Source organism: Kogia breviceps, chromosome 2, assembly GCF_026419965.1.
Source record: "Kogia breviceps isolate mKogBre1 chromosome 2, mKogBre1 haplotype 1, whole genome shotgun sequence".
NCBI lineage: Eukaryota > Metazoa > Chordata > Mammalia > Artiodactyla > Physeteridae > Kogia > Kogia breviceps.
Genome location: NC_081311.1, coordinates 75,874,376 through 75,896,165, shown reverse-complemented (window position 1 = coordinate 75,896,165; position 21,790 = coordinate 75,874,376). Strand labels below are relative to the sequence as shown.

The 21,790-nt window shown below is 38.2% G+C and overlaps 1 protein-coding gene across 1 annotated transcript in view; it reads right to left on the bottom strand.

Annotated features, from left to right (window-relative positions):
- LOC131751355 (zinc finger protein 33B-like) overlaps positions 1–21,412 on the bottom strand; it is a 37,313-nt gene extending 15,901 nt beyond the window's left edge. The window contains exons 1-5 of the mRNA XM_067025640.1: positions 21,261–21,412; positions 20,345–20,448; positions 18,938–18,996; positions 6,816–6,942; positions 6,460–6,555 (exon numbers count right to left, since the gene is read on the bottom strand). Coding sequence (XP_066881741.1) covers positions 6,460–6,555; positions 6,816–6,942; positions 18,938–18,952 — 238 coding nt within the window. The 5' untranslated portion in view covers positions 18,953–18,996; positions 20,345–20,448; positions 21,261–21,412. The remainder of the gene's footprint in view (positions 1–6,459; positions 6,556–6,815; positions 6,943–18,937; positions 18,997–20,344; positions 20,449–21,260) is intronic.
- Between the last annotated feature and the right edge of the window lie 378 nt (positions 21,413–21,790).

Sequence of the window (21,790 nt, the reverse complement as noted above, 5' to 3'; positions counted from 1 at the left end):
CTCCCCGCCCCCCCCTTTTTCTTTTTGCCTTTTTTCTGTTGTGGTTTTATTTTACCTTGTTGCAGTTGTTTCAATTACAGTTTTACTTTTCCTAATATAGTTTTACCTTTCTAATTTTATTTTGTTTTTTATTCTTTGCTATTATACTGCTTCTTTTCTTTCTTTCTTCCTTTTTTTTTTTTTTTTTTTTTTAACTGCGCCACGAAGCTTGCGGGATCTTGGTTCCCAGTCCGGAGGTCGGGACCGAGCTCCTGTGGTGGGAGCTCCGAGTCCAAACTGCTGGACTAACAGCAAACCTCAGACCCCAGGGAATATCAATCAGAGTGAGGCCTCCCGGAGGTCCTCATCTCAGCACCAAGACCCAGATCTATCCAACTGCCTGAAAATTCCATTGCTGGGCATCTCAGGCCAAACAACCAGTAAGACAGGAATACAGCACCACCCATCAAAAAAAAAAAGAAAAATGTAACAACAACAAAAAATGTGTTACAGACGAAGAAGCAAGGTAAAAACCTACAAGACCAAATAAATGAAAATGAAATAGGCAACCTACCTGAAAAAGAATTCAGAGTAATGATAGTAAAGATGATCCAGAATCTCAGAAACAGAATGGAGAAAATACAAGAAACATTTCACAAGGATCCAGAAGAATTAAAGAGCAAACAAACAGTAATGAACAACACTATTACTGAAGTTAAAAATACTATAGAAGGGGGCTTCCCTGGTGGAGCAGTGGTTGAGAATCCACCTGCCGATGCAGGGGACGCGGGTTCGTGCCCCGGTGCGGGAAGATCCCACATGCCGCGGAGCGTCTGGGTCCGTGAACCATGGCCGCTGAGCCTGTGCATCCAGAGCCTGTGCTCCGCAATGGGAGAGGCCACAACAGTGAGAGGCCCATGTACCACAAAATAATAATAATAATAATAATAATATAGAAGGAATCAATAACAGAATACCTGAGGCCAAAGAATGGATAAGTGAGCTGGAAGATAAAATGGTGGAAATAACTGCCAGGGAGCAGAATAAAGAAAAAAGAATGCGAAGAATTGAGGACAGTCTCAGAGACCTCTGGGACAACACTAAACTCACCAACATTCAAACTTTACAGGTCCCAGAAGAAGAAGAGTAAAAGAAAGGGTCTGAGAAAATATTTGAAGAGATTATAGTCGAAAACTTCCTTAACATGGAAAAGGAAATAGTTAATCAAGTCCAGGAAGCACAGAGACTACAATACAGGATAAACCCAAACAGAAACACGCCAAGACACACATTAATCAAACTATCAAAAATTAAATACAAAGAAAAAATATTAAAGCAGCAAGTGAAAAGCAACAAATAACATACAAGAGAATCTCAATAAGGTTAACAACTGATTTTTCAGCAGAAACTCTGCAAGCCGGAAGGAAGTGGCAGAACATATAAGTGATGAAAAAGAAAAACCAACAACCAAGATTACTCTACCCAGAAAAGATCTCATTCAGATTCGATGGAGAAATTAAAACCTTTACAGATGAGCAAACGTTAAGAGAATTCAGCACCACCAAACCAGCTTTACAACAAATGCTAAAGAAACTTATCTAGGCAGGAAACACAAGAGAAGGAAAAGACCTACAATAATAAACCCAAAACAATTAAGAAAATGGTAATAGGAACATGCATATCGATAATTACCTTAAATATAAACGGATTAAATGCTCCAACCAAAAGACAGACTGGCTGAATGGATACAAAAACAAGACCGTTATATATGCTGTCTACAAGAGACCCATTTCAGACCTATGGACACATACAGACTGAAAGTGAGGGGATGGAAAAAGATATTCCATGCAAATGGAAATCAAAAGAAAGCTGGAGTAGCAATTCTCGTATCAGACAAAATAGACTTTAAAATAAAGACTATTACAAGAGACAAGGACACTACATAATGATCAAAGGATCAATCCAAGAAGAAGATACAACAATTGTAAATATTTATGCACCCAACATAGGAGCACCTCAATACATAAGCAAATGCTAACAGCCATAAAAGGGGAAATGGACAATAACACAATAATACTAGGGGACTTTAACACCCCACTTTCACCAATGGACAGATCATCTAAAATGAAAATAAATAAGGAAACACAAGCTTTAAACAACACATTAAAAGATGTACTTAATTGATACTTATAGGACATTCCATCCAAGAACAACAGAATACACTTTCTTCTCAAGAGCTCATGGAATATTCTCCAGGATAGAGCATATCTTGGGTCACAAATCAAACCTTGGTAAATTTAAGAAAAACTGAAATCATATCAAGTATCTTTTCTGACCACAATGCTATGAGATTAAATATTAATTACAGGAAAAACACTGTAAAAAATACAAACATGTGGGGTTCCCTGGTGGTGCAGTGGTTAAGAATCTGCCTGCCAATGCAGGGGACACAGGTTCGAGCCCTGATCTGGGAAGATCCTACATACCACGGAACACCTAAGCCCGTGCACCACAACCACTGAGCTGGTACTCTAGAGTTTGCAAGCCAAAACTACTGAAGCTCACGTGCCTAGAGCCTGTGCTCTGCAGCAAGAGAAACCACCGCAATCAGAACCCTGTGAACCGCAACAAAGATTAGCCCCCCTCGCCGCAACAAGAGAAAGCCCGCGCAGCAATGAAGACCCAATGCAGTCAAAAATAAATATATAAATTAATTAATTAAAAAATACAAACACATGGAGGCTAAACAATACGTTACTAAATAACCAAGAGATCACTGAAGAAATCAAAGAGGAAATCAAAAAATACCTACAAACAAATGACAATGGAGACACGATGACCAAAACCTATGGGATGCAGCAAAAGCAGTTCTATGAGGGAAGTTTATAGCAATACAATCCTACCCCAAGGAAAAAAAAATCTCAAATAAACAACCTAACCTTACACCTTAAACAATTAGAGAAAGAAGAAAAAACCCCAAGTTTAGCAGAAGGAAAGTAATCATAAAGATCAGACCAGAAATAAATGAAAAAGAAATGAAGGAAATGATAGCAAAGATAAATAGAATTTAAAGTGGTTCTTTAAGACAAAATTGATAAACCATTAGCCAGACTTACCAAGAAAAAAAAGGAAAAGACTCAAATCAACAGAATTAGAAATGAAAATAAGAAGTAACAACTGACACTGCAGAAATACAAAGGATCATGAGAGATTAGTACAAGCAAATATATACTAATAAAATGGACAACCCGGAAGAAATGGACAAATTCTTAGAAAAGCACAACCTTCTGAGACTGAACCAGGAAGAAATAGAAAATATAAAGCAATCACAAGCACTGAAATTGAAACTTTTATTAAAAATCTTCCAATAAACAGAAGCTCAGGACCAGATGGCTTCACAGGCGAATTCTATCAAATATTTAGAGAAGAGCTAATACCTATCCTTCTCAAACTCTTCCAAAATATAGCAGAGGGAAGAACACTCCCAAACTCATTCTACCAGGCCACCATCACCCTGATACCAAAACCAGACAAAGATGTCACAAGAAAAGAAAACTACAGGCCAGTATCACTGATGAACACAGATGCAAAAATCCTCAACAAAATACTAGCAAACAGAATCCAACAGCATATTAAAAGGACCATACACCATGATCAAGTGGGGTTTATCCCAGGAATGCAAGGATTTTTCAATATACTCAAATCAATCAGTGTGATATACCATATTAACAAATTGAAGGATAAAAACCATATGATCTATCAATAGATGCAGAAAAAGCTTTTGACAAAATTCAACACTCATTTATGATAAAACCCTCCAGAAAGTAGGCACAGAGGGAACCTACCTCAACATAATAAAGGCCATATATGACAAACCCACAGCAAACATCATTCTCAATGGTGAAAAACTGAAATAACTTCCGCTAAGATCAGGAACAAGACAAGGTTGCCCACTCTAACCACTATTATTCAACATATTTTTAGAGGTTTAGCCACAGCAATCAGAGAAGAAAAAGAAATAAAAGGAATCCAAATTGGAAAAGAAGTAAAGCTGTCACTGATTACAGATGATATGATACTATACAGAGAATCCTAAAGATGCTACCAGAAAACTACTAGAGCTAATCAATGAATTTGGTAAAGTAGCAGGATACAAAATTAATGCACAGAAATCTCTTGCATTCCTATACACTAATGATGAAAAATCTGAAAGTGAAATTAAGGAAACACTCCCATTTACCATTGCAACAAAAAGAATAAAATACCTAGGAATAAACCTACCTAAGGAGACAAAAGACCTGTATGCAGAAAACTGTAAGATACTGATGAAAGAAATTAAAGATGATACAAACAGATGGAAAGATATACTATGTTCTTAGACTGGAAGAATCAATATTGTGAAAATGACTATACTAACCAAAGCAATCTACAGATTCAATGCAATCCCTATCAAACTACCAATGGCATTTTTCACAGAACTAGAACAAAAATTTTCACAATTTGTATGGAAACAGAAAAGACCCCAAGTAGCCAAAACAATCTTGAGAAGAAAAATGGAGCTGGAGGAATCAGGCTCCTGGACTTCAGACGATATTACAAAGCTACAGTAATCAAGACAGTATGGCACTGGCACAAAAACAGAAATATAGATGAATGGAACAGGATAGAAAGCCCAGAGATAAACCATGCACATATGGTCACCTTATCTTTGATAAAAGGCCAGAGTATACAATGGAGAAAAGACAGCCTCTTCAATAAGTGGTGCTGGGAAAAATGGACAGCTACATGTAAAAGTATGAAATAAGATCACTTCCTAATACTATACACAAAAATATACTCAAAATGGATTAAAGACCTAAATGTAAGGCCAGACACTATAAAAGTCATAGAGGAAAACATAGGCAGAACGCTATATGACATAAATTACAGCAAGATCCTTTTAGACCCCCCTTCTAGAGAAATGGAAATAAAAACAAAAATAAACAAATGGGACTTAATGAAACTTAAAAGCTTTGGCACAGCAAAGGAAACCATAAACAAGACCAAAAGACAACCCTCAGAATGGGAGAAAATATTTGCAAATGAAGCATCTGACAAAGGATTAATCTCCAAAATATACAAACAGCTCATGTAGCTCCATATCAAAAAAACAAACAACCCAATCCAAAAATGGGGAGAAGACCTAAATAGACATTTCTCCAAAGAAGATATACAGATTGCTAACAAACACATGAAAAGATGCTCAACATCACTAATCATTAGAGAAATGCAAATCAAAACTACAATGAGGTATCACCTCACACCAGTCAGAATGGCCATCATCAAAAAATCTACAAACAGGGCTTCCCTGGTGGCGCGGTGGTTGAGAGTCCGCCTGCCGATGCGGGGGACGCGGGTTCGTGCCCCGGTCTGGGAGGATCCCGCATGCCGTGGAGCGGCTGGGCCCGTGAGCCATGGCCGCTGAGCCTGCTCGTCCGGAGCGTGTGCTCCGCAATGGGAGAGGCCACAACAGTGAGAGGCCCACCTACACCTAGCACCAAAAAAAAAAAAAAAAAAAAAAAAAAAAAAAAAAAAAAATCTACAAACAATAAATGCTGGAGAGGGTGTGGAGAAAAGGGAACCCTCTTGCACTGTTGCTGGGAATGTAAACTGGTACAGCCACTATGGAGAACAGTATGGAGGCTCGTTAAAAAATTAAAAATAGAACTACCGTATGACCCAGCAATCCCACTACTGGGCATATACCCTGAGAAAAACGTAATTCAAAAAGAGTCATGTACCACAATGTTCATTGCAGCTCTATTTACTATAGCCAGGACATGGAAGCAAGCTAAATGCCCATCGACAGATGGATGGTTAAAGAAGATATGGTACATATATACAATGGAGTATTACTCAGCCATAAAAAAGAAGCAAAATTGAGTTATTTGTAGTGAGGTGGATGGACCTACAGTCTGTCATACAGAGTGAAGTAAGTCAGAAAGAGAAAAATAAATACCATGTACTAACACATATATATGGAATCTAAAAGAAAAAAAAAAGGTTCTGATGAACCTAGGGGCAGGACAGGAATAAAGACACAGCCATAGAGAATGGACTTGAGGACCAAGGGAGGGTGAAAGGTAAGCTGGGACGAAGCAGGAGAGTGGCACTGACATATATACACTACCAAATGTAAAATAGATAGCTAGTGGGAAGCAGTTGCATGGCACAGGGAGATCAGCTCGGTGCTCTGCAACCACCTAGAGAAGTGGGATAAGGAAGGTGGGAGGGAGATGCAAGAGGGAGGGAATATGGGGATATATGTATGCATATAGCTGATTCACTTTGTCACACAGCAGAAACTAACACAACACTGTAAAGCAATTATACTCCAATAAAGATGTTAAAAGAAAAAATTAACACATGAGCAATACTTAAGATTAAAAAGAATTCGTACCTATCACCAGGTGTCCTTCTGTTTAATACATCCTAACTCACCTGGGTAGCTCTGGCTTGGGGACTCTTCCTCTAATACCCATGGTTGCTCTCCTTGTTCCAACCTGAAGATCAGTTCTGGTTTAGGGATGCAATACCCTGTGAATGGGAAATGACATGGGAATTGCACTAGGCTCATGGGCTTTAGGGCTCCTGAAGGAAACAGAAAATGAAGCTTCAGGGACCAATTTCAATCTATTATTGGGAAAAGAAAAATTCTCTATGGTGTTTCAATAGTCCTTCTTCTTATCACCCTGGATCTCAAGCGTAAGTATCTTCAAACTCAAAAAATTTCCACAGGTGTCAGCAACCAAGAAAGGACATGCATACTAGGAATCTACATGGAAAACAATCCCTACCCACTGAGACGAGGTGACTATAGTTCTCCAGCATCACATCCCTGTACAGTGTCCTCTGAACAAGGTCCAGCTGCTGCCACTCCTCCTGGGTGAAGTCCAAAGTCACATCCTCAAATGATAAGGATTCCTGAAATAGCACATTTGTGCTCAAATTTAAGTAATCAGAATTGAAAGACATGGAGAAGCTACATGAGAATGGTTATACTGTTCACTCTTCAGAGTCAATCAAAATATGTTTTGGGATGTCTACTTGGTTGGAGAGGGAGAAATCATAACAGATATTCTCTACTACTGGTATAAGTTATTGATGCCTGCATGTCATAAAAACTATCCTACTTTGGGGGAATCTGAAGACAAAGCAATGTTACTGTTATCAAGAAGCATATAATCTGAAAAACAGACAAACATACAAGCATATAACTACAATAAGATGTTACAATTGTGAAAAGATGAGCAAAGTTGATTGTGGTTTCAAAGGGGACAAAAGTTCTATTCTTGCTATTAGGGTGGGTTTCACTGAGGAGGTAAAATTCTGAGTGGTTAAACAACATTAGAGTAACATTCATGAGCCTGGGGCAACAGCATAACCATAGATACCTCTAAAAAAACAAAGCAATTAGCACATAAGAGAGTACCATTTGGGACTATGATAAGATAAAGAGCTACGGAGTTATTCAGGGAGTGAGTTATTGAATAATTTTGGGTATAACTCCTGTAGAATAGGGGTGTCCAAAATATCTGCTTACTCTTCCTTCTGGGAAACTTTTTTATTAATTTATAAATTGTAACTTATATTGTCAATCTATATATAAAATTTCATTCTTATTTTTTAGATTAAAAAAATGTAGGTAGGCACTGCGTATTTTCTTCCCATAACTGAACAGTCTCATACAATCTTCACCAAGAGTAGATTCTATCTCAAGAAACCACTTTCTTTGCTCATCTAGAAGGAGTAACTCCTCAACCGTTAAAGTTTTATCAAGAGATTGGACTAATTCAGTAATATCTTCAGGCTCCACTTCTAGTTCTAGTTCTCTTGCTATTTCTACCATACCTGCAATTACTTCCACCACTGAAGTCTCAAACTCCTCCAAATCATCCATGAGGGCTGAAATCAGCTTCTTCCAAATGCCTGTTAATGTTGATATGTAGACCTCTTCCAATGAATCACAAACATTCCTAATGGCTTCTAGAATGGTGAATCCTTTCCAGAAGGTTTTTACTTTGCCAGATCCATCAGAGAAATCACTGTCTATGACAGCTATAGTGTTATGAAATGTATTTTTTAAATAACAAGACTTGAACATCAAAATCACTCCTTGACCCATGGGCTGCAGATGCTGTGTTAGCAGGCATGAAAACAATATTAATCTCATTGTACATCTCCATCAGAGCTCTTGGGTGAGCAGGTGCATTGTCAATGAACAGTAGTATTTTGAAAGGAATCTTTTTTTCTGAGCAGTATGTCTCAATAGTAGGCTTAGAATATTCATCAAACCATGTTATAAACTGATGTGCTGCCATCCAGGCTCTGTTGTTACATTTATAGAGCACAGGCAGAGTAGATTTAGCATAATTCTTAAGGGTCCTAGGACTTTCCAAATGGTAAATGAGCATTGGCTTCAACTTAAAAGTCAACAGCTGCATTAGCCCCTAACAAGAGAAACAGCCTGTCCTTCAAAGCCAGGCACAGATTTCTCCTCTCTAGCCATGCAAGTCCTAGATGGCATCTTCTTCCAATTTAAGGCTGTTTTGTCTACATTGAAAATCTGTTGTTTAGTGTAGCCACCTTCACTAATTATCTTAGCTAGATCTTCTAGATAACTTGCTATAGTTTCTACATCAGCACTTGTTGCTTCACCTTGCACTTTGATATTATGGAGACGTCTTCTTTCCTTAAACCTCAAGAACCAGCCTCTGCTAGGCTCAGATGTTTCTTCTGCAGCTTTCCTAACCTCTCTCAGCCTTACATGGAATTGAAGAAAAGAGAATTAGGTCCTTGCTCTGGATTAGGCTTTGGTTAAGGGAATGTTGTAGCTGCTTTCATCTTCTATCCAGACCACTAAAACTTTCTCCATATCAGCAACAAGGGTGTTTCACCTTCTTATCATTCGTGTGTTTACTGGAGTAGCACTTTTAATTTCCTTCAAGAACTTTTCCTTTGCATTCACAATCTGACTAACAGTTTGGTGCAAGAGGCCTAGCTTTTGGTCTATCTAGGCTTTCAGCATGCTTTCCTAAGTTTAATCTAGCTTTTGATTTAAAGTGAGAGATGTGCGATTCTTCCTTTCACTTGAACACTTAAAGGCCATTGTACAGTTATTAGTTTGCCTAATTTCAATACTGTTGTGTCTCAGGGAATACAGAGGCCCAAAGAGAGGGAAAGAGACTGGGGAACAGCTGGTTGGTGGAGCAGTCAGAACACATACAACATTTAAGTTCACTGACGTATATGGGTGTGGTTTGTGGTGCCCCCAAACAATTACAATAGTAACATCAAAGATCACTGATCACAGATCACCATAACAAATATAATAATAATGAAAAAGTTTGAAATATTGTGAAAATTACCAAAATATGACAACTGACATGAAGTGAGCAAATGCTTTTGAAACAATGTGCCAAAAGACTCAATGCAGAGTTACCACAAACCTTCAATTTGTAAAAAAAAAAAAATACAGTATCTGTGAAGTGCAGTAAAGCAAAGCACAATAAAACAAGGTATGCCTGTATTATACATGACAATGAAAAATGGAAATGGCAAGTGTCTTTCAGTAAAGAAATGGAAAACTAAAATGTGGTATGGTCTCATAATAAAATATTATATGACATTAAAAAGGATAAAGTATTAATCAATTTGGACCAACCTTAAGTACAATATTAAAATTTTTTTAATGGAGGTACAGTAACCTACATATCAAATGAGAAGCATATAAAACAAAATATATATTCTTCCATGATACATACATTTCTGCTTACACAAATAGAATGAGAAATTAATGTATATATACAAATATATAAACATGTATATGAACAGTGAGTCAAGGATGAAAACCCAGCTATAGTAGGCTGAATAATGGCCTAAGGATATTCATGTCCTAATCCCTGGAACATGTGAATATTACTGTATATGGCAAGAGGGCCTTTGTAGATGTGATTAGCTAAGAATCCTGAAAAGAGAGCATCCTGGATTATCCAGGTGGACCCTAAGGATAATCACAAGTGTCCTAATAAATAAGAAGGAGCCAGAAAGAGATGTGACTACAGAAGAGGAGAAGGCAATATAAAGAAAGAGTTGAGACTGATGTGATATGCCTTGAAAATGGAGGAAGGTGCCACAACAGCTGAAAAAAAGCAAGGAAACAGATTCTCCCATCACAGCCCAGAAGGTACAAGTCTGGTCATCACCTTGTAAGATTAATTTGGACTTCCCTCTAACTTTGTGTTGGTTTAAACGAATATACAGGGATACATTAATTGCCAGGAGTCAAAGTCCTTAATTGTTCTGAAGGAGACATCATTAGAGGGGTAGAAAGAGGGTTGTATGAAGTTATAGGAGCTGCTAGGAAAGGCTTTGCAGAAGAGCAGGCAGTGGGGTCAAATGCTGCAGAGAGGTCAAGTAACTCCAAAACTGCAACGTATCATTGGTAACAGACTCTGACCAGGGAAAACAGCAGAGCAGAGAACTCTCAGGGCCACATTCCTCCAAAGGAACACCTAAAAACCTGGCAAAAACTATCAGAATCAACTTTAGCAGAACTCTGGAAAATCGACAAAGGTTACAACAATCAAGAGAATGATTAATCAAGAAAAATGCAACTGAAACCTGGTAGGAGGGATCTTGTGTTGTTTTAACTTACCCTTGCTCCATCTCACCCTCTCAGGCTGTATTAGCTTGCTATGGTTGCCATAATAAAGTATACAGACTGAGTGGCTTAAACAACATACATTTATTACCTCAAAGATCTGGAGGCCAGAAGTCCAACATTAAGGTGTCAGCAGGGCTGGTTCCTTCTGAGGGCTGTGAGATAAGAATCTATTCAAAGCCTTTCTCCTTGGCTTTTAGATGGCTGTCTTCTCCCTGTAACTCTACAATGTCTTCCTGCTATATGTAGCTCTTTGTCCAAATTTCCCTTTTATAAGGACACTAGTATTGGATTAGGGCCCACTCTAATGACCTCACTTTAACTTGATTACCTCTGTAAAGACCCTTTCTCCCAATAAGGTCATATTCTGAGATATCAATGATTAGGACTTTAAAATATAAATTTTCAGGAGACAATTCAACCAGTAACATTTGGTCTTGAAGACGGACTCCAATATTCTTGGTGTAGATTCCTGGTGCCAGAGAGAGCAGAATGGAGCTGTTTCTCAACAATTGTGGTTGTTTGTTTTGACCTGTCTGGTGGAGACCTGAAAAGACTACAGCAGAATGCTCAGAACCTGTCACATCACAGAAATGACTACATGAAGAGCATTTACTGAAAACATTTAAAGGCAAATGAACCAGCTGCTGCCACTGGGGCAAAGGACGTCAGCTGGAGCAAACAAAAGATATGTCAAAAAAGTCTGTGAAGAAAAGCTGGAGAGTGAAAGGCTTTGGTGCTTTGAAAAGTTTCCATATAGTCCTGGAAATCTAGAAGGCCCACACATATCTAGGATAAGGCACATGTTCAAAAAAGACCTGACAAGATCCTAAGCTCTCAACTCTGGGTGACTATCAAGCTCTGTACAAATAAGAAGTGAGGGTGAAGGAAGAGTTGTAAACTGCCTAGTGTGGTGTTGAGGATATGCTCCAATACACACAAACCCCACAGTAAGGACTGGGGAGATTTTTGGTTTTGTTGACTCCAGGCACTTAAGGAAAACTCTGTTAAATCACTAGTTGAGCACTATGTAAATGGAACAGAGATTTCAGTAATGACATGCAACAAAGAAGACAGTCTTTAAAAGATAGTTTAGAAATTTACCAAACAAACAAAAAACTATGCCTCACACAACAGTAACAACTCTGAGGGTTAGGGAGATCTGATCTCTGAATTAACACATTATAATATTCAAAATGTCCAGTTTCACCAAAAAATTATAAGGCATTTAAATGAGAAAGTATAGCCCTTTCACAAGAAAAAAATTCACAGACACTTTCCCTGAGGAGGCCTAATCTTTGGATTTACTAGACAAAGATTATAAATCAATTGTCTTAAATAAGGTTAAAGATGTAAAGGAAACCATGGGCAGGAAATGAAAGGAAACTAGAAGAATGATGTTCCACCAAAGAAAATATCAACAAATAGAAATCCTGAAGTTGAAAAGTACAAAAATTGAAATAAAAAATTCACTAGAGGATTCAACAGCAGATGTGAACAGATAGAAAAAAGAATCAGCAAACTAGAAGATAGGTAAACTGAAATTATACAGTTTGAGAGGCAGAAAGAAAAAAGAATAAAGAAAGATAAACAGAGCCTAAGAGACCTGTGGGACACCATCAAGCACACCAACATTTGCATATTGGGAGTACCCAATATGCAGGAAAAGGAAAGTAAAGGAAGGAAAATAAAAGACAGAAAAAATATTTGAAAAAATAAAAGCCAAAAACCTCCCAAATTTGATGAAAAACATGAACCTACACATCCAAAAAGCTCAAGGAACTTCAAGTAAGATGCGCATAAAGAGACCCACTAAAACACAGTATAATCAATTGTCAAAGATAAACAGACTCTTGAAAGAAATAAGAGAGAAGTGACTCATCATGTACAGGAGATCCTGAAAAGGAATATCCAATTTCTCATCAGAAACCATGGAAGACAAGAGGCAGTGGCATGACATATTAAAGTGCTGAAAGAAAAAACTTTCAATGAAAAATTCTATATTCAAAAATACTGTTCTTCCAAACAAAGAGAAATTATTCATTCTCAGATAAACAAAAGCCAAGGGAGTTTGTTGCTAATAGACTTGTACTTCAAGAAAACCTAGAGTCCTTCAGGCTAAAATGAATGGAAGACACTAACTCAAACCTAGTTATAGAGGGCTTCCCTGGTGGTGCAGTGGTTTAGAGTCCACCTGCCAATGCAGGGGACACGGGTTCATGCCCCGGTCCAGGAAGATCCCCCACATGCCACGGAGTGGCTAGGCCTGTGAGCCATGGCCACTGAGCCTGTGCATCCGGAGCCTGTGCTCCACAACGGGAGAGGCCACAACAGTGACAGGCCTGCGTACCACAAAAAAAAAAAAAAAAAAAAAAAGCTAGTTAAAGAAATAAAGAACACCATTAAACTATAAAAGTAGGGACTTCCCTGGTGGTCCAGTGGGTAAGACTCTGCGCTCCCAATGCAGGGGCCCCAGGTTTGATCCTTGGTTGGGGAACTAGATCCCACATACATGCTGCAACGAAGAGTCCACATGCTGCAACTAAGAAGCCTGCATGCCACAACTAAGAAGTCCACATGCCACCACTAAAGGTCCTGCATGCCCACATGCTGCAACTAAGACCTTGCACAGCCAAAATAAATAAATAAATAAATAATTTTTAAAACTATAAAGGTATATATGAAAGCCAATATTATTATATTTTTGGTTAATAACTCCTTTTTTTCCCTACCTGACTTAAAAGACAAAAGCATAAAACAATAATTACAAATCTATGGCACATGGATAAGATTCCTAGGGCTGCTATGACAAATTCCCACAAACTGGTGGTTTGTAATGAGAAATTTATCCTCTCATAGTTCTGGAATCTAGACGTCCAAAAGCAAGGTGTTAGCAAGGCCATGCTCCCTCTGGGACTCTAGACAGAAACTTTCCTTGCCTCCCCCTCGTTTCTGATGGTGGCCAGCAATACTTGACATTCTCTGGATTGAAGCTGCATTACTCCAATCTCTGCTTCTGTCATCACATGGTGTTCTCCCTGTTTGTCTCTATCCTTCTGATACTGTGATACAGTAAGGAATATATACATATTTTGGTCTTTGTCTCTGGCAGGAGGAAGGAAATAATAAAGATTAGAGGAGAGACAAATAAGTGGAATAAAAAAAATAGAATGAACAAAACCAAAAATGCTTCTCTAAAAAACAATCAACAAAACTGACAAACCTCTAACTAGACTGACAAAGTAAAAAAGACTCAAAATATTAAAATCAGAAATGGAGACATTACTACCAACCTAACAGAAACAAAAAGGGTTATAAGACAATACTAAAAACAATTTATGTCAAAAAATTAGAAACTTAGATTAAATGAATAAATTCCTAGAAACACACAAATAACCAACTGACTCAGGAAGAAATACAAAATGTGAATAACAAGCAAAGAGATCAAATCAGTAATCAAAAACTTCTCAACAAAGAAAAGTCCAGAACCAGATGCCTTCACTGGTGAATTTTAACAAACATTTAAAGAAGAATTAACACTAATCCTTCCCAAACTCTTCCAAAAAAGAGGAAGAAAAACCCTGAAAAACGTATTTCAGACCCCTGAAAAATGCAGGGGTTAGGGGTGATGACCTCAGTGCGGTTGAAAATCCGAGTATAACTTCAGAGCTATCTCTCCTTATCTGCGGTTCTGCACCTGCAGATTCAACCATCCATGGATCGTGTAGTACTGTAATATCTAGTATTGAAAAAACTCTGCATATAAGAGGACCCATGCAGTTTAAACCTGTGTAGTTCAAGGGTAAACTGTACTTTTTAACTAATTCAATGAGGCCAGCATTAATTACCCTAATATCTAAGTTAGATAAAGGCATCACAATAAAATGAAATTACAGGCCAATATGCCTTATGAATATAAATGTAACATCCTCAATAAAATACTACAAAATTGAGTCCAAACAACATATTAAAAGGATCATGGGTAATTCCCTGGTGGTCCAGTGATTAGGACTCCACACTTCCACTGCTGGGGGCAAGGGTTCCATCCCTGGTCGGGGAACTAAGATCCCGCAAGCTGCGTGGTGCAGCATGAATGAATGAATAAACAAACAAACAAATAAACAGATCATGAATCATGACGAAGTAGAATTTACACCAGGAATGCAAGAAAAGTTCAACATGAGAAAATCAATTTAATATACCAAATGAAGATGAAAAATCCCCACATGATGCTCAAGTGAAGCAGAAAAAGCACTTGACTACATCCAAAACCTTTCCTGGATAAAATCACTCAATAAACTAGGAATAGAAGTGAACTTCCCAAAATGATAAAAAGGCTTTTATGAAAAACCCACAGCTAACATATTTAACGGTAAAGACTGAAAGCTTTCCCACTAAAATGCGGAACAAGACAAGAATACCCACCTTGGTCACTTCTATTCAACACTGTAAAAGAAGTCCCAGCCAGAGAAACCAGGCAATAAAAAGAAATAAAGCCATCCAAATTTGAAACAGTGAAGTAAAACTATCTCTGTCTTTAGATGACATGATCTTACATACAGAAAATCCTAAAATATACATCAAAAAACTATTAGAGCTAATAAATTCAATAAAATTGTAGAACACAAGATTAACACACAAAATATCAGTTTAATGAACAATCCAAAAGTAAATTAAGAAAACAACTCTACTTACAATACCATCAAAAAGAATAAACTACTTTGGAACAGAGTTAACCAAGGAGGTCCAAGATTTGTATATACTGCAAACTACAAAACTTTGCTGAAAGAAATTAAAGACCTAAATAATGGAAGGGCACTCCTTGTTCATGGAATAAAATACTTAATATAGTCAAGATAAGAATACTCCCCAGTGTTCCACAAATTCGATGAAAAATCCAACAGCCTTTTTTAAAGAAATGGACATGATCTTTAAATTCATGTGGAATTGCAAGGAACCTCGAATAGCCAAAACAACCTTGACAAAGAAGAACAAATCAGAGGACTCACGTATTCTGACTTCAAAACTTGCCATAAAGCTAGAGAATCAAAACAGTATGGAACTGGCATAAGGATACATATATAGATCAAGTGAACAGAACTGAAAGTCTGGAAATAAACCTACACATCTCTGGTGAACTATTTCTCATCAAGAGTACCAAGACCACTCAATGTGAAAAAAAGTCTCTTCAACAAACGGTGTTGGGACAACTGGATATCCACATACAAATATATGAAACTGGACCCCTTCCTCATGTTATATATGCAAAAATTAACTCAAATTAGATCAAAGACGTAAATGTATGAGCTAAAACTGTAACACTCTTAGGAGAAAACATAGTAAATCTTCATGATCTTGGTTTGGCAATGAGTTCTTAGATATGACATCAAAAGCACATACAACAGAAGAAAAATAGATAAACTTCATCAAAATTAAAACCCTTGGGCTTCCCTGGTGGTGCAGTGGTGAAGAATCCTCCTGCCAATACAGGGCACACGGGTTTGAGTCCTAGTCTGAGAAGATCCCACACGCCAAGAAGCAACTAAGCCCGTGAGCCACAACTACTGAGCCTGCGTTCTAGATCCCACGAGCCGCAACTACTGAGCCCGCGAGCCACAACTACTGAAGCCTGTGTGCCTAGAGCCTGTGCTCCACAAGAGAAGCCACCGCAATAAGAAGCCCACACACTGCAACGAAGAGTAGCCTCTGCTCGCTGCAACTAGAGAAAGCCCGCATGCAGCAACAAAAACCCAACGCAGCCAAATATAAAATAAATAAATTTATATAAAAAAAGAATCAAGCACCACTAAACTAATTTATTTTAAAAAATTAAAACCCTTTTTGATTCAAAGTATATACTATCAAAAGAATGAAAAGACAACTCAAAGAATGGGAGGAAATATTTGAAAATCATATAACTGATAGAAGCCTAGTACCCAAAATACTCTTATAATAAACAACCCAATTTAAAAATGGACAAAGGACATGAATAGATATGTCTGCAAAGTAGTTATAGAAATGTCCAAGAAGCACATAAAATGGTGCTCATTTGTCATTAGGGAAAAGCAAATCAAAACCACAATGAGATACGACTTCGCACACACTAGGATGGCTATAATAAAAAAATATAGACGTTAACAAGTGTTGCTGAGGATGAGGAAAAATGGAACTCTCATATATTGCTGGTGAAAATGTAAAATTGTGCAGCCACTGTGAAAAAGTTTGGTGGTTCCTCATTAAGTTAAAAATAATTAACATAGGACCCAGCATTTCCACTTCTAGGTATACACCCATAATTGAAAACAGGTTTTCTTTTCTTTTTTAATGAAATACAATTATTTAATGAGACTATTCAAGACTGGAAAAGATGCAGTGATACAGGCAGAAAACAGGATTTCAAACAAAAATGTGCACAAATGTTGACGGGGACACTATTCACAATAGCTGTAAGGTGGAAACAAAGATGTCCATCAATTGATACCTGCATAAACAAAATGTGGTACATCCATACAGTGGAATATTGAGTCATGAAAAGAAATGGAATCTTGGTAACAGGGTACAAACTTTCAGCTATAAAATGAAAAAGGTCTGAGGATCTAATGTATAACATGGTGACTACACTGATAACACTGTATTGATTTTATAATTGAAATCTGCAGAGAACTTAAATGTCTCACAAAAAAAGAGAAAAATATGTGAGGTGGTGGATGTGTTAATTTACTAGATGGGAGGAGTCCTTTCATAAAATATATGTATATCAAATTGTCATGATATGTACTTTAAATATCTTACAATTTTGTCAATTATACCTTAATAAAGCTGGGGGGTGGGGAAAGAATGAAATCTGATACATGCTGCAATATGGATGAAATCTGAAAACATACTAAGTGAAAGACACAAAACACACATACTGTATAGTTACATTTATGTAAAATATCTATAAGAGGCAAGTTCTTAGGGTCAGAAAGTAAATTAGTAGTTGCCAGGGACTTGGGTAAAAGGGGAATAGAGAATTACTTTAAAGGGTATTAGGTTTTATTTTGGGATGATGGAAATGTTCCAGAACTAGATAGTGATGATGGTTGCACAATACTGTGAATATATTAAACGCCACTGAAATGTACACTTTAAAATGGTTAATTGTTTACATGTACTTAAACAATACATATTATTGGTGACTTTCACTGACCAAATTCCAGCAAATGATGAGGGAAAAATCCATTCTGCATGAAGCAGGTTGAAATGTGATTAGGTGCAGAAACATCTGCCAGAAAATCTTCTCTTAACTGAACACTCTATATACTGAGCAAGACAAAGAATTTTAGAAATTTATTTTAAGGACATGCAGTCAATTTATTCTGTAGATGTTCTAGTTTTACCCAGGGGTGGGACCAAAAAAAAAAAAAACCAAGACCATCAGAAAGCTGTCTACATGAGCATCAGTAATATGGCCTCCTGAAAAATCACATTAACTGTGTTTTGCTTGGTACCACCTTTTGCATCCACTGAAAAATAATTACAGGCATTTATTTCATGGTTGCCACCAAAAGGTTGTTCATCATTTACAGGAAAAGAAACAAAAGGTTGGGTTTTTTTTTCTTCTTTCAGCTTTCAATGTCAGAAAATCTTTTGGCTCCAAAAGGAATCAGGCAGCTTTATTCACATGATCAATAAAAGCCATGTAACATAGTCTTTTTTTTGGCCATGACTACCAGAATGGTCAGAAATATTTGCAGCTCTAATGAGAACCTACTCTATAGCTCAGGGAACTCTACTCAGTGCTCTGTGGTGACCTAAATGGGAAGGAAATCCAAAAAAAAAAGAGGGGATATAGGTATACATATAGCTGATTCACTTTGCTGTACTGTAGAAATAAACACAACGTCATAAAGCGACTATACTCCAATAAAAATTAATTTTTAAATAAATAAATATTTGCAGCTTGAATTTGATAACCACATAATTTCTTAGGATCTGTGTGTATGTGTCTCCTTGCCAACTCTGCTCTGGTGACGCTATTCCAATGCTACTGGCCTGTAGACCTCAATATCACCATCACCTGCAATCTCAGGCCCCATTCCATGTTTTGCAAACTTTCCAGGTGATTTTAATGCACATTAAAGTGAGAGAACCATTATGCTATGCTGTTTCCCTCAGGTTCATTTTATCTATTTCTACTTTTCCATTTCAAGTATAGGAGTCATTAACCTCATAAAATACATTGTTAAACAGTGTAGAAAGACTTTAACAACTCACATAAGATTTCTTCATATTTTGCTGGTCTTGGAAAAATGTTGAAATCTCTGAAGGTATAGCTGGGATAGAAAGAGGAATAAAGTCATTAGAGATACAGACTGCCTGCAACTCCTGGATTTGTCTATTTAAATGGCTACAAAAATAGACTGGGTAAAATGCTTCTTTGTGGGAGAATATCCTTTTCATCCTGGAGAAGGGGCAGGAAGGGACATATGAAAAAAAGTACTCACATGTCTATGTGTGACTGTGATATGGTCATGCAGAGCTTGGGTATGCAATTTTTTACTGGGTGAATGTAATTATTTTCTACTTTTTTAAAACAATATATGTACCACTTTATTTCAAAGAAATTTAAAAATTACAAGGAAATTGGTCAAATAACAATACCCTAAATGAAGGAACACTAAGCTTTCATCAAGTTATACAGCAAATGTTGTAATGTACACGTATATTTTATTTACTGCTTGAGGTAGAGAATTCACCCAAAGCTATGGAAAAAGGGAAGGAGGCACTTCAAGGTTACTTTTTAAGTGTTTTTCTAAAGTATGTGTATAGATAAACAACAAGGACCTACTGTATAGCACAGCGAACTATAAAATATAGTTATATATATAAAGCTATTCAGTATCTTGTAATAATCTATAATGGAAAAGAATCTGAAAAAGAATATATATATGTGTAACTGAATCACTTTGCTGTACACCAGAAACACTGTAAATCAATGATACTTCAATTTAAAAAATCAACTAATTAAAAAAAATTTTTTAAATATGGATGAAAGTAAAAAAAAAAAAAAACCACAAAAAAGTATATATAGATCCTCAAAAGACTGCCTTTTAAGAAACGTTTTACCAATGATGATGCAGCAGCAACTGGCCTGGGTATCAGGAGACTCAACATCTACTCTTGGCTCTGCCACAAACACAAAGCCAGGGAAATTCATTTACACCCTCAGGACTAATTTTTCCCAACTTTTAACAAGACATATAGAAAGTTCTTCTTATACTGTTGTGTATACGAAAATCATCAGCATATTTTTAGATGCCAGATTCACTGTGCTAAGAGCTCAGAATCTGGGATGAGTGAGTGAAAAATAGAGAGTGTGGGTTAAACTGGGATTGCTAAAACAGAATTTATTCCAATCTAGCTGTAAAGCTCCTTTCCTCACACCACATCCTCAAAAGCTCTCCAATGAACTTTTATTTGCTGAATAGCCTAACCCTCCTTCATTCCTCTCAGCCCAGTTCCCCTGCCTTCTGAAAACTGGTCCAGACTTCCCTCCATCAGGCAGCCTGTGATGACTTCTGAATGTGGCAACATCATCCAAATCTCACTCATTCTGAGCAGGCAGTGCAAACCTGGGATCTGCTCCGTTCTAGGAACTACTGCCTCTGCTAAGACACTCACTCAAATGGTGTAGTGGTTCTCCCCCAGGTCGGATTCTGTTCCTAGAGACTCCTCCTTCTTACTTCACAAGAGGTACTTTACTCCAAGGTGGATGACAAATGCACCTAAGGAACAAATTCATTTTAATTGGAACCTTCACCCAGGCCCGCAGTTCAACTCTTAGTATCCATTATTCCATAGAATCTCAGGTCGGACCTTCAATAAACTCAAACCAAGGCTGCTCAGAACACAAAACTAGACTGTTACAGAACTAACTCAGAAACAATTATGCTGTCTGTCCCAAGGACTCCGAAGACATCTCGAAATCCCAGAAACAGAGCTGCTACATGGTAATAATAAACCGTTCAAATTATTTCTTCACACGTCAAATTATTTTTGCTAAGTTCTGGGGAGGATGCAGTGCTGGCTTTTATAACCAAGACAGTAAATGCGAAAGACCATGACATTCGGAGAAAATCTGAGTTTGTCTTCTAGTTCGTTATCTGATAGTTTTGTGGCTTTGTCTATATAACTGTCCTCTCAGTCTCAGTGTTCTAATCTGCTACAGTGGGGAGAGTTATACTGACCTAAATGACAGGTTGTGAGCCATAAAGTAACGAGTAGAAAGAAGAATTATTTCTATGAACCACGGTAGCTAACATTTACTGCCAGGCACTGTGCTATGGTATTTAATCCTCTGAACAACCGCACGAGGCACATATTATTAATATCTTGAGTTTCACAGACGAGAAAATGAAGTCTCACGTAGGTAACTTTCCCAGATAATTCCTTTATACCTAGTTCTGCCCTGCACCCAAGCTCCCCTCAAACCCGCCCCCCACTCGCGGGCAGGGCGCACCCATCACACATGTGCACATGCCCCACTCCCGTGGCCGCAGAGACCAGGCGGCCTGCGTCCCGTAATCTGCAGCCTCACCGAGGTCTGGAGTCCCCACGCCCGACGCCGGCGACTTCTCCAGCCAGAAACTCCGCCAAGGCCGACACCACCTGCCCTCTCAGGTTCTTACGCCGCGGGTCCTGCCCCTCCCCACCGTCAGGCACCGCAGCGCCCCCCGCCCCCCAGCCTACTCCCTGGAGCCGCACAGGGCCGCCCCCTCTCCCCTCGGCCCTCGTCCAACCCTTCTGCCTCGCCCGCCACTCCCACTAGGGCCGCACCAGCTCCCTGAGCGGCGTGCACACCCGGACGCTCCGTGACCGTCTGCCACAATCGCCCCGAGGCTTTCTAGAGGCAGAGCCTCCAGGCTATTACACATGCGCAGAAGGAGCCGCAAAAAAAAGAGACAGGTTCCCGTGACCATGCGCGGTGAGCTCACGAACTTCCAGACTCCATTTCCCAGAAGCCTGCTCGCCCAGTACCTTGAAAGAATTTCGGTAACATATTTGTTCCTTAGCAATTCAGATTGTGGGCTAGGGTTATCACTTCTACCGTATGCAGCCCTGAGTTCT